Genomic DNA, 12,375 nt, shown 5'->3' with positions numbered 1-12,375 from the left:
CAGAAGACTGCCTCAAAACAAACCCACCCCTAATAAAAACCTTAGTAAAACTCTACTGAAACTTAATGTGTTAAAAAAAAAATAGGGGGCTGGAGACGTGGCTTAGAGGTTAAGAGCACTGACTACTCTTCCAGGGGTCCTGAGTTCAATTCCCAGCAACCACATGGTGGCTCACAACCATCTACAGTTCAATCTGGTGCCCTCCTCTGGCATGTAGGCAGAACACTGTGTATGTGATAAATAAATCTTTAAAAAAAAATAGAACCAGATTTTGACGTAGAAAAACCGTTCTTCATTCAAGGATGTATTTTGCTGTACTTGGTACAGAAGAGCAGAATGTGGAGAGGGGGAATTTAAAGATGCTAGAGGGAAAGAAATGACCACCCTAGAGAAACTGAAGAACCATTGATGTAGAACCCAGACAATCAGACCAGGAGCTGCAGTGGAGTCTTGAGAGCAGCGGGCTCATGTTGCAGGTTACTGAGAAACTCATGTGGCTGGAGCATCAGACAGCAGGTTCTCCCAAGCTCCTCTCCCTGGGACCCAAATGGTCTCACTAAGCTTTCTGTTGCTGTGAAGAAACACCATGACCAAACAACTTGGGAGGAAAAGATTTGTTTCAGCTTACAGCTGGTAGCCCATCCCATCAGGGCAGGAGCTCACAGCAGGAGCTTTTGCAGAGGCTGTGAAGGAGGCTGCTTACTGACTTGCTCCTCTTGGCTTGGTCAACCCACTTTCTTACAGCACCCAGGACCACCGCTCATGATAGCACCACCCAGAGTGATCTGGGACCTCCCACATGAGTCATCAATCAAGAAGATGAACCATAGGCCTATCTGGTGGGGGGCAATTTCTCAACTGAGATTCTCTCTTCTAAAATGACTCTAGTCTGTATCAAGTCGACATAAAAACTAGCCAGTACACATATGTAAACTCTCTGGTAATTTGTTTATAACTTTTAGCCAGCAGTTTCAGAACACGGCTGTCAATCCTATTGTTTTGCATTTTATTTTGTTTTAGAGACAGAGTCTCATGAAGCCCAGACTGGCCTCAAACTGTAACGAAAGATGACCTTGGATTGCTGGGGTGACCTTGGATTGATCTCCAGTCTCACTTCCCAAGTTCTGGGATTACACATGGTCACCACCACTAATCTTCTGACATAGTTGCTACTATTCTCATTTTATAGATAGGATGGTGTGGCCCAGAGGAGTTAGTAATTGACTGACAAAAGGGGATCTGGGATTTGACCCAGGCACAGTGGCACTGGAGTTGACACTGTTGGCCTTTGTATGCTGTCCTTGCCTCTTTCAGATTGACTATATGTAAAAATATGTATTCATTTGTTACTAACAGTTTCATCTATGTACATAATATATTTTGATCATACCCACCCCAAACTCTCTTCCCACTCCATTAAGGCACTTCTAACACATCCCGCTTCCCACTCGTGTCCTTTTTATTTATTTATTTTTAACTTGCTGAGTCTAGTTAGTTCTGCCTGTTGGGATGATGGCTGATGGTGTGCTGCTAATCATAGCTACAGGGAACTTGTGGGTACAGTGGCCATGCCATGTCCTGAACACAACATTTCCCTAGCCTTCCTCCCTGTCCTTAGCCCCGCTTACATGCTTTCTGCCCTCTCTTCTGTGATGCTCTTTAAGCCTTGCTTGGGGTTTGGGGGTGTGCAGGGTGGGAATGAGCAGCGTGGTATAGGCGGTCCTTTAGGGTGGGAATGAGCAGCGTGGTATAGACGGTCCTTTAGGGCTGAGCACCAGATTGTGGGATGTATCCCCTCCCCCCCATGTGTCCTTTTCCTCCTCTCTGCTGCTTTGCCTTTTCTACTGATAGGATTTTGGTTAAGCCTCCTGCCCAAACCTTTTGAACCTGGCTTCAGCACTTTTCCTAGTTGCTCCTATTTCATCTTTGACTCAGCTCAGTTCAGGCTGGATACCCTAGCAGAAACAAGCCTGTCCGCTCTGAGCTGTGATCCCTTTTTCTGGGCCCAGGGGTGTCATGGCACGATGTTATCATCTATAAAGATTGCACATGAGAACTCTGCAATGGAGTTAAAATGTTAGTTTTTAAGTACATTTGCCCCTCTGTGTTAGGCTGTATTTGAAGCTCCTGGTGGAGTTCTGTACCACGTGGACCTCTCGTATGCTCTGACTGCTTAGCTACTGACTAACCAGTGTTGATTTGACTCTGTTGAGCTTTGTGGCTTTTCTTGTTTTGGTTTTCTTTCTTTTAGGTTAGGGGTTTGAGACAAGGTGCTTTAATTTTTCTAAAGCTAGTTCTTTCTCTGTAGCTCAGGCTGGCCTGGAATTTACTGTGTAGCTCAGGCTAGATTAAAAGCCATTGTAATCCTCTGGTCTCAATCTCCGAATGACTGGCCCCACCTTCATTGTTTAACCCAGTGTAGCCTCATACTCTTGGTGGTCCTCCTGCCTCAGCCTGAGTACAAGGAATACAGGAATGTACTGTCTCATCGAGCATCCTCTACTGCTTTTTGTATTGTTTTGCTTTGTTTTGAGTCAGGGTTTCTCTGTGTAGCCTTGGCTATTCTGGAACTCAAACTTACAGAGATCTGTCTGCCTATGCCTCCCAAATGCTGTGGTTAAAAGTCATGAGCCACCACCATCTGGCTTCCTCTTAACTTCAGAAGACTGCCTCTTCCTTCCCCTCAAAGCTCTCCATACCCATAGAATTGCCCATGATTTCTGCATTGAATTAGTCACCAGAGATTGGTCCAATTAAAAACCAAAAACAAGGGCAGGGCGGTGGTGGCGCATGCCTTTAATCCCAGCACTTGGGAGGCAGAGTCAGGCGGATCTCTGTGAGTCTGGTCTACAGAGTGAGTTCCAGGACAGCGAGAGCTGTTACACAGAGAAACCCCATCTTGAAAAAACAAAACAAAACAAAAAACCATACCCCACCAAAATTTATATAGTAACAAGCAGAATACAGTGTCTTACTGTATTCTGTAGTTCGTTCTTTGGCCGTCAGACCCAGGGAAGTAGACACATTTTGAGTCAGGATCTTGTATAGCACAAGGCTAGCCTCAAACCTATTACTTAGCCAAGGATGACCTTGAGCTGCCAAGCCTCCTGCCTCCGTGACTTCTACTGGATTACAGATATGCATCCCCACACCTGGCTTATGTAGTGCTGAGGACTGAACCCAGGGCTTTGTACATGACGGGTAAGCACTACCCTAACTGAGCTGCATCCCCAGGCCCTGTTTCCACTGACCACAGGATAGCTGATTTAGTTCGCTGAGACAGGAACTCCCATATCGCAGGCTGGTCTTGACCTCACTGTGTAGCTGAGCGTGACACTGAGCCCTTCAGGAGCCCCCTCTGCCCACAGGTGCGGGGACTAAAGGCTTACACTCTCCCACCCGGCGGTAGGGTAGCTGCTTTGTTTTCGTCTCTAACATCACCCGTCCTTCAGGAGCTTTCTGGGTTCTTTCTCTGCCACCCACTTCCTCCCCTCTTGCCTTCCTTCCTTCACAAACAGTCTGTTCTCAGTGCCACCCCACTCCCCACGCCCAGCCGCTGCTGTAAACAAAGCACACTGTCCGTCTTTCAGAAACTCAGCTAATGTACTGAATGCCAAGTAAGAAGCACAACTGCTTCTGGAACGGCCTGGGTAAACTGAGACACGTGTTGGAACAGCTTGTTGTGCCTGCTCTAATCTCCATGAGTACAGTGATGCCCTGATCAGTGTACCCAGCCAGACGGGTTTTCACTAATGCCTAATGCCATTTTCTTTTTTTTTTCTAATGCCATTTTCTAATTTGCCAAAGAATTAAAATTTAGGATTGTGAGTGCACACACACACACACACACACACACCCCTCCGTGCTCCTATACTTGTTTCCTCATTTATGTATTTAGATTTATTTAATTAAGCACTTGTGTGCACGTATGCCATGACAACCATGAGTAGGTCGAAGGGCAACTTTCAGGAGTCAGTTCCCCTTTTCATGTGGGCACAGGGATCACACTCAGAGTGTCATGCTCGAGGCGAGTGCCATTACCCACAGAGCCATCCTGCTGGCCTTCCATTTATTTAACATGATAGCTATTAATAATTACATTAAGTCTGCAGTAAGTTGGACAGTTATGTCAGATCATATGTAGAATTTGAATTATCTTATCAATATTCATTTTCCTGTTGCTTCTGGCAAGTGGAGATTCCCCAAATGCTGTTTGTTGTTAGCTCAGTCACCTCCTGGCTTATTTCTCACGAAAACTGGCTGGTGAGCTTCTAATGCAGTGCTTTTCAACACTGGGCTGACTGAGTAAACTGAGTCAAGTGATTGTGACTCAGCACACGCTCCAGAGGAAGCTAACTTGTCACGTGAACCATCTCATCTGTAAAGACACCTCCCTGGGGTCGGTGGTTCAGGGGTGAGTGTGGCCCGCCTGCAGTGGTGACTTACTTGTTGCTGGAGTCAGATCCTGGTTTCATAGTCTACAATAAAGCACAGTCCTGGCCAGCTGTGCCCTTTGCTGAAAAACCTTTTTTTAAAAATAGTATTTATAGCCAGGCGTTGGTGGGGCACACCTTTAATCCCAGCACTCGGGAGGCAGAGCCAGGGGGATCTTTGTGAGTTCGAGACCAGTCTGGTCTATGAGAGCTAGTTCCAGGACAGCCTCCAAAGCCACAGAGAAAAACCCTGTCTCGAAAAACCAATAAATAAATAAATAAATAAATAAATAAATAAATAAATAAATAAATAAAATAGTATTTATTTATTTGTGTTTCTGTGTAAGTGCGTATGGGGGGGGTGAGTACGGGGAAGGTGCATTGCAGAAGAGGGCGTCTGATCCCTCAGAGTGAGGGCTATGGGAATTTACAGGATGCCAGGCTTATTCCGTGAGTTCTGGGGTCTGAACTCTGATGTTCATGATTGTGTAGCTGTACTCTTGGTCCATGAGCCATCTCCCCAGTCCCCTTTGCTGAGGATCTTGTAAGAGTAGAGAGAGAAGAATAAACTCCAAAAGGTCTTTGCTGTTGGGTGATGAGGATTCTTCTCTAACTGTACTTTCTATGAGGCCTCAACACAGATGTCGTTTTGTTTGTTTGTTTTTGAGACAAGGTTTTACTGTATAGCCCAGGCTAGCCAGGAACACTGTGTAGTGTGGGCTGCTTCTTATTTGCACCAACCCTTTTACGTCCTAAGGGACTTGCCCTGTGTCCAGCTTGCATACTCTCTAACCTTTCCTGGTTATGCCGTTCCTCCTTTCTCAGGTGTTCGTGGCTTCTCCCACTTTTAAAAAGACCAGACACATCTAAATGTAGAAGCTTTAGAACACTTTAAAAATGCTTAATGTAACATAAAACTTTGAACTCTTTCATTTACACTAAAGTATTGTTGGCATTTTCTTGAGACTGCAGTGTGTTTATTTGGAAAGTTAGACTGGTTTTAGAAAATAACCCTATTACAGTCATTTAGAAAGCAGCAGTTGGGCCTGGTGGTGCAGGTCTGGAATTCCAGCTCCTCCAGAGTGGACTACATACACAATGAGTTCAAGGCTAGCCTGGACAATTTAGTGAGACCCTGTCTCCAGAAAAGAGTTGTTTTTTTTAATGGATTATTTGGAAATCTCATGTCATGCTCCCTGATCATGCTCACCTCCCAGTCTTCCATGACCTCCCCCCATCCCCACACACAAAACAAGAAAAAGGAAAAAGCAAGTCTGTTTTGTGTTGTCCAAACACTCATTAGAGCATGGTCAGAATCCTAGTGGCCACCGTGTCCCCAGGGAAGAAGTCTTTCTCTGCTGCATCTGTCCGGAAACCATCAGCTGAGGAAAGCCATCCTGTGGCTGGAAAGGGAGCAGCTCTCCCACGGACTTTAACCTGACATATGTGGCACATGGCCCTTAGCTATATATGGGTCACCAGCCCACTCATGACCCTCAGGAGCTGTGTGCGTCATGGGCCTCAGCATGACCTCAGGTGGCTACACATGCTGGTCACTGTCCCCCCAAGGCAGTAAAGACTGAGGACATCACCACGTCATCAGTCAGCAGCACAGACTGCATATGTCCACGTGGATCTCAGGCTTCTACACAGTCTGGGGCAGCAGCATGGACCACAGACACCAACATGGCCTCCAGTGGTATCTCACACTACCGTGGTCCTTCGAGGAGGTCCACTCCAGGCAGTGAACCTTTCCTCATCCTGGGCCTCTGTCGTTGCCCAGACCAGGGGGATCCCATAGCCAGGCGGCAGATTCTGAGGTTTGGGCTGCATCCGCATAAACCCCAGGCTGTTGCAACCATCTGGACAACCATGCTGGGCAATGACAGCATGTCTACCAGCCCTCTCTCTCACCTGTCACCCACATCACGCCCCCAGTTCTGCCTCTCTGACTGGCGCATGCACTACTCTGTTTTTGTTTTTCTATCCTTCCCACCTCTCCATCACATATTGTTTATGGTGGTGACGCCCAGACGCCCAATTTGATAGATTGGGCAGCACTTTGGGTTCAAAGAAGAGTTTTAAAGGGGACTGAAAACGTATTGTCAGGGCTAGGGCTGTGGCTGTGACTTGGTGGTAGAACAGGTGTCTGGCATTCTCAAGACCCTGGGTTTGATACCCAGCACAGCTAAAATGAACATTAAACTCTGGGAGCATATGTATAGGTTCTGTGTAAATACTACTCTTAAGACAGGAGGGTGTGGGAGAGGGGGAGAAAATGCGGTTAGCTCTAAGACCCAAAGGGGAATGCAGTTTGTTATCATGTTCTAAGTGTCCAGTGACCTCTCCAGTCCAGGAGCAGTTGTTTGTAAGAACTTAACTGTCCACAAGTAGTCAGCCTAGAATATGGAGTAAATCAAGATGTAAAAGAAGCCAGATTGTTTGTGCATGCTTGCCTTTAATCTCAGCACTCAGTTGGCAAAGGCCCACAGATCTCTGTGTGTTCAAGGCCACCCTGGTCTACAGAGCAAGTTTCAGGGCCTCCAGGGCCGCATAGTGAGATGGTTTCTTCCTCTCCTTCTAGCTCCGTCTTGCTCCTCACTTTTAACTATCAAAACAATAACAACAGCCGGGCGGTGGTGGCACACGCCTTTAATCCCAGCACTCGGGAGGCAGAGGCAGGAGGATCTCTGTGAGTTCAAGGCCGGGCTGGACCGATAGCCTCCAAAACAATACAGAGAAACCCTGTCTCGTAAAAACCAAAAACAAAACAAAACAAAACAAAACAAAAAAACAACAAAGAAAAAACAATAACAACAACAAAAAATCCAACCCCAAAGGTAGGGTTGGTGAGCATGGTTTTGTTGGGGTCACTCTGGTACCAACAGTTAACACCGGTTCCTTTTTCTTCCCCCACAACCCTGCAGAGTAACCTGATACACACCCTGGGGTTGAGCCACCACCTGATAGCGCTGAATTTCATCATCGTTTCTTTTGGCAAGAAAAGCGCAAGCTCTTCTCCGAAGGTGAAGGTGACAGACACTGACTTTGATGGGGTGGAAGTCCGAGTGTTTGAAGGCTCTCCAAAACCCGATGAGCAACTGCGACGCAGCGTGGTCTATATCCACGGAGGAGGCTGGGCCTTGGCAAGTGCAAGTAAGTCCCTGTCACCTTCAGGTGGGTCAGGGTGCTTGGCTCTGGGAGGAAGTGTGATTACCTTTTAAAAATGGGACTGCTTCTCCTGGACCATCCTGGTTTCTCCTGTCACTGTGGACACATCAGCAGAGCCTCTTTTCATTTATATGATTGTGGTATAGAGAGGTTTGGCTTGTTGGTCCTTCCCTTCTCCCATCTTTCTTCTCCCCTCCCTCCCTCCCAGCCTTCCTCCCTCCCAGCCTTCCTCCCTCCCTCCCTCCCTCCCTCCCTCCCTCCCTCCCAGCCTTCCTCCTTGCCTCCCTCCCAGCCTTCCTCCCTCCCTCCCTCCCTCCCTCCCTCCCTCCCTCCCTCCCTCCCTCCCTCCCTCCCTCCCTCCCATCCTTCATATTTGCAGTACTAGCTATTGAAAGTCATGCATCATGCTGTGAGTTGATGGCTCTACCACTGAGCTGCAGCCCCATCATTGATTTCCTTTTTAGTGCTGGCAGATTGCTTTGTAAGTATTTTCTGAGATAGGAACATAGTTTAGGTGGCAGCGTGTTGTCTAGCATGCACAAACTTGGGTTTGCGTCCCAGAAGCTCGTGGTTCGATCCTCAGCACTACATAAACCAGAGGTGCTGTCACCAAAATTGTAATCTCAGTACTAAAGGGTTGGAGACAGGGGAATCTGGTGTTCAAAGTCTTCTTCAGTTACATAGTAGTAAGTCGGAGGCCAGCCTAGGCTAGGGACCCTGTCTCTAAAATACATAAAAGTTCTGTGATCTAAATCCTAGACATACTGTGATCCGTTGATAACTAGCTTTCTGTATCAAAATAAGGTAAACTTCCATTGGGTCAGAATAGGAGGTAATTGTCTGTAACTCTGGGCAACTTTTATTTTGAAGGCTTCCTTTTATGAAATAGGGCAGGTGTTGCTTTATAATACACCGTAATTCATCAGCATCAGGTTATGAAACCAAAGATTAAAATACCACAAGTATGCAGCCATTAAAAGAAAGCAGCATTCTCAAGTCAGGGCTATTTCCTGTGGATTTGGACATCTCTTGTGAGCAGAGTGGGTTGGAAGAAGACAGGAAGGAGCCAATCTCAAGCGCCATGCCTCTGGTGACCTCCTTCCTAGTCCTCAGGCCAGAGCTTTGGATGTTCTCTATACTGAAAAGCAGTGACAGGTTGGCCCAGCAGACATCACAGGTGCTGGCACTAAGCCTGGTGACTGAGTCCACCCGTGGGACCCACCTAGTGAAGGGAGAGAAGTGACTCCCGGAAGTTGTCCTCTGACCTCTATGTGTGCATCATGGCACATGTGTATCCCACACAGACACACACACGTGAAAATGTGATTCTAACAGAACAGAAAGAAAAGCAACTCAAACTTGGTCTATTCTTTATTATAGTGCTGTATAAATGTTTAATGCAGAAAATAAAAAGACTGTACAACTTTCTTCCACAACTCCATTTCGTTTTGCTCCACACCCATCATTTATTCTGTTACTCATTGTTTTGTTCCCAGTTTCAGCACATGCTCACTGTATATGTAAATGTGTTGCGATTTTTAGTGCAGATACACCGTGGACAGACTGCACCATGGATCACTGTATCAGTTGCTTTTTACTGCTTTGAAAAAGTACCGAACAAGAAGCAATTTGGAAGGGAGGGAGGGAGAGGGGGAGGAAGGGAGAGAGGGAGAGGGGGAGGGAGAGGGAGGGAGGGAGGGGGAGGGAGGGAGGGGGGAGGCCATTGTGGCAGGAAGGTCCTGGGCAGGAACATAAGGTGAACTGTCACTGCATGAAGTGTTAGTTGTTTTTTTCAGTCCAGGAGCCGGGCTAAGGGAATAGTGCCACCCACAGTCAAGATGTGCCTTCCTTGCCCCATTAAAAAGTCTAGAAACTTGTCACAGACATGCCCAGAGGTGATTCTATATCCCATAAAATTAACAGCCAGTGTTAACTGTTACAGTCACTCTTATGTGTGCTAGAGAAGAGATCCAAAAATGAGTAAGATAGGGCATCTGTGTTAGAAAGGGCATCTGAGTCTATGGCACTGGACACTTGTCAGGGGCGATGCCAATTGTCCAAGACAGGGAGCATGGGTGGCAGAAGAGTGTGGTCATGAGAGTCAGTCTGGCCACTGCTCCTTGACTTTGGCTGGTGTACCCAAGGGGGAGCTAGGCTGGAGAGTGTGTACAGGCGGGCACGCACTCCTTAGCCTGCTGGCTCTAGGGCTGCCTTGCGAACCCATACAGAAAGGAATATTAGGCACTCTGCTGAGACAGTAAGTCTTTTTTGTTGTTTACTTGTTTGTTTTGAGACAGGGTCTCATGTACTCTAGGCTAGCTCCCCTATGTGGCTGAGAATGACTCTCACCTCTAAATGCAGGGATTACAGGTATGTGCCTCCCCCCCAGCTTATGTGGGGTTAGGATCAAACCAAAGCTTCATGGGTGCGAGGCAAGTGCTCTACCAATTGAGCTGTGTCCCTGTCTGCTGAGATTTAATATACTGAAAGAACAATTAGAAGGAATCCATTCTTACCTATTAAAATGACTTTTGTTCTTATGGGCATTTGAGTCCCCTTTCTAGGAAATGCGAAAACCACCTAAAATTGTATTTCTTTTGTGTTGGCTTAAAGAAATTTCCATATTCTTCACATTGCCAGTTGCCTGAATCACAGCAAATGAGGGTGTTAAAAGTGCAAAGTCTTATAATTTGGAGAAGGAAACTGCCAATTTGCTGTGATTTGCTTTGAAAGGGTATGTTTGAAGAGCTTCAAAATCAGAATTAATTTGGTATATTTCATATAACCTATTTTGAAATAAATGTTTAGTAAGTTAAAAACATATTCAAAACTAGCCTAATACTGATTTCCTGTTAGTTATAGTAATTACATTTTATCAGAAACTAGATTTGATTTTTGCATTTGAATGTGTCTCTGTTTGCTTACCTTTCATTTCTTCCCTCACTCTCGAATCTTCCCCCATGTCCTCCCTCTGTCCCTTCCCATCTCCTTCCTCCCGCCTTCCTTTCCCTTCCCTTTCTCCTCCTCTGGGTGTTTGACACAGTCTCATGTATCCCTGGGTAAGCTCCATGCTAGCCTTGAACTCCTGACCCTCTTGCCTCTGCCTCTCAGGTGCTGAGATTAGAAGCAGGTGCCCCCTGGCTGACATGCAGTTTTCAGTGTTTGGTGCTATCTTTATCTTAGTTTAAAAACAGTCTGTACTCAGAAACGTGTCGTTGTGGACAACCTGAACAACCACTTTTGTAGTGATCCTTCCTTTCTCTCAGAGATCAGCTACTATGACGAGCTGTGCACATCAATGGCCGAGGAGCTGAACGCCGTCATCGTTTCCATCGAGTGAGTAGTTACCAATAGTCACAATTCTTAGCAAGATTTCTATTCTTTATTTACGTGTGTGTCCATGTCTGTGTGTGGGTATGTGCACATGAGTGCTGGTGCCCACCTAGGCCAGAAGAGGACGTCTGATCCCTTGGAGTTGGAGTTACAGATTTGTGGGTTACCCAGTATGTATGCTGGGAACAAAATATGGTCTTTTGAGGGGCAGCAAGCACTCTTCACTGCTGAAAAGCACTCACCCTCCAACAGTCATAACAGTTAAGAAGAAGAAATTCTAATTAACCATCTACTAACCTTGTAGTAAAAATAACATATTGTGTCAAACTTTGGGATTTCAGATGAGTGTCACCTTGTCTATCTTCTTAATATTTTTTGAACTGGGTTGAATTTCACATTGAATTACTTTGTTTTAACTATTAATTCATTTGCTTTTTTGTCTCTGCAGTGCTAGGGACTCCACCCAGCACTTCATATTCGATTGGCATGTGCTTTCCTACTGAGCTGTATTCCTAGTCATCTTTTTAGGTAGTTTTACAAAGTTTTGGAAAAGAAATTAGCAAGAACTCTCAATCTGTAAGTTTGGTAGTAACTTTTAAAAACTAAAAACAGTTGGGATTTTAAAGAGACTATTGTTCACAACCAGCACTATTTTTTTTAAGTAGGTTTCTTTAACCCTTGAAGCTAGCGCTCTGCTCAACAAATCTTAGTCATGGAACTAGTAATAAACCTTGTGGTAGAATAGTCTCTGCTGGTGATCTCTCGCTCTCTCTCCCCCCTCTCTCATTCTCTCTCTCTCTCTCTTTCTCTCTCTCTCTTTCTCTCCCTCTCTCTCTCTTTCTCTCCCTCTCTCTCTCTTTCTCTCCCTCTCTCTCTCTCTCTCTCCCCCCTCATTCTCTCTCTCTCTCTTTCTCTCCCTCTCTCTCTCTCTTCCTCTCTCTCTCCCCCCTCTCATTCTCTCTCTCTCTCTCTCTCTCTCTCTCTCTCTCTCTCTCTCTCTCTCTCTCTCTCTCTCTCTAAGCTTGAGACAGGGTTTCTTTGTGTAGCTCTGTAGACCAGGCTAGCCTTGAACTCACAGGGATCCACCTGCCTCTGCCTCCTGAGTGCTGGGATTAAAGGTGTGTGCACCATTGCCACCTGGCCTGCTGACTCTTTTATAAGCTGTTTTCTTGAGCAACTAGAAAATAGCTGAATAATTTGACAGCTGTTGCTGTGGTAACGACGCATCTCTTATCTGTCTAATGCCAGCATTGTCACAATGCTTTCAGTCCCTTGTGTCTCCTTATTTAATCTTCCTTCAGGTTTCCCCCTTTCTTGCCAGTTTTCCCATGGAAAGCTCCAACCACTTTTCTCTGCTTTATTAGATCTCTGAAGTCATCTTCCATGTTTGACAGGCCATACATTTGACCTATTACATGTTTGCAATAGGAATTAATGT

At 46.0% G+C, this 12,375-nt stretch overlaps 1 protein-coding gene across 1 annotated transcript in view; it reads left to right on the top strand.

Annotated features, from left to right (window-relative positions):
• Positions 1-12,375, top strand: part of Nceh1 (neutral cholesterol ester hydrolase 1) — a 63,006-nt gene that overhangs the window by 32,773 nt on the left and 17,858 nt on the right. The window contains exons 2-3 of the mRNA XM_005069758.4: positions 7,361-7,589; positions 10,871-10,940. Coding sequence (XP_005069815.1) covers positions 7,361-7,589; positions 10,871-10,940 — 299 coding nt within the window. The remainder of the gene's footprint in view (positions 1-7,360; positions 7,590-10,870; positions 10,941-12,375) is intronic.

Source organism: Mesocricetus auratus, unplaced genomic scaffold (assembly GCF_017639785.1).
Source record: "Mesocricetus auratus isolate SY011 unplaced genomic scaffold, BCM_Maur_2.0 Super-Scaffold_100011, whole genome shotgun sequence".
In the NCBI taxonomy this organism is placed as follows: domain Eukaryota; kingdom Metazoa; phylum Chordata; class Mammalia; order Rodentia; family Cricetidae; genus Mesocricetus; species Mesocricetus auratus.
Note: the sequence above shows the minus strand (reverse complement) of the source record. Positions and strands in the feature narration are given on the sequence as shown.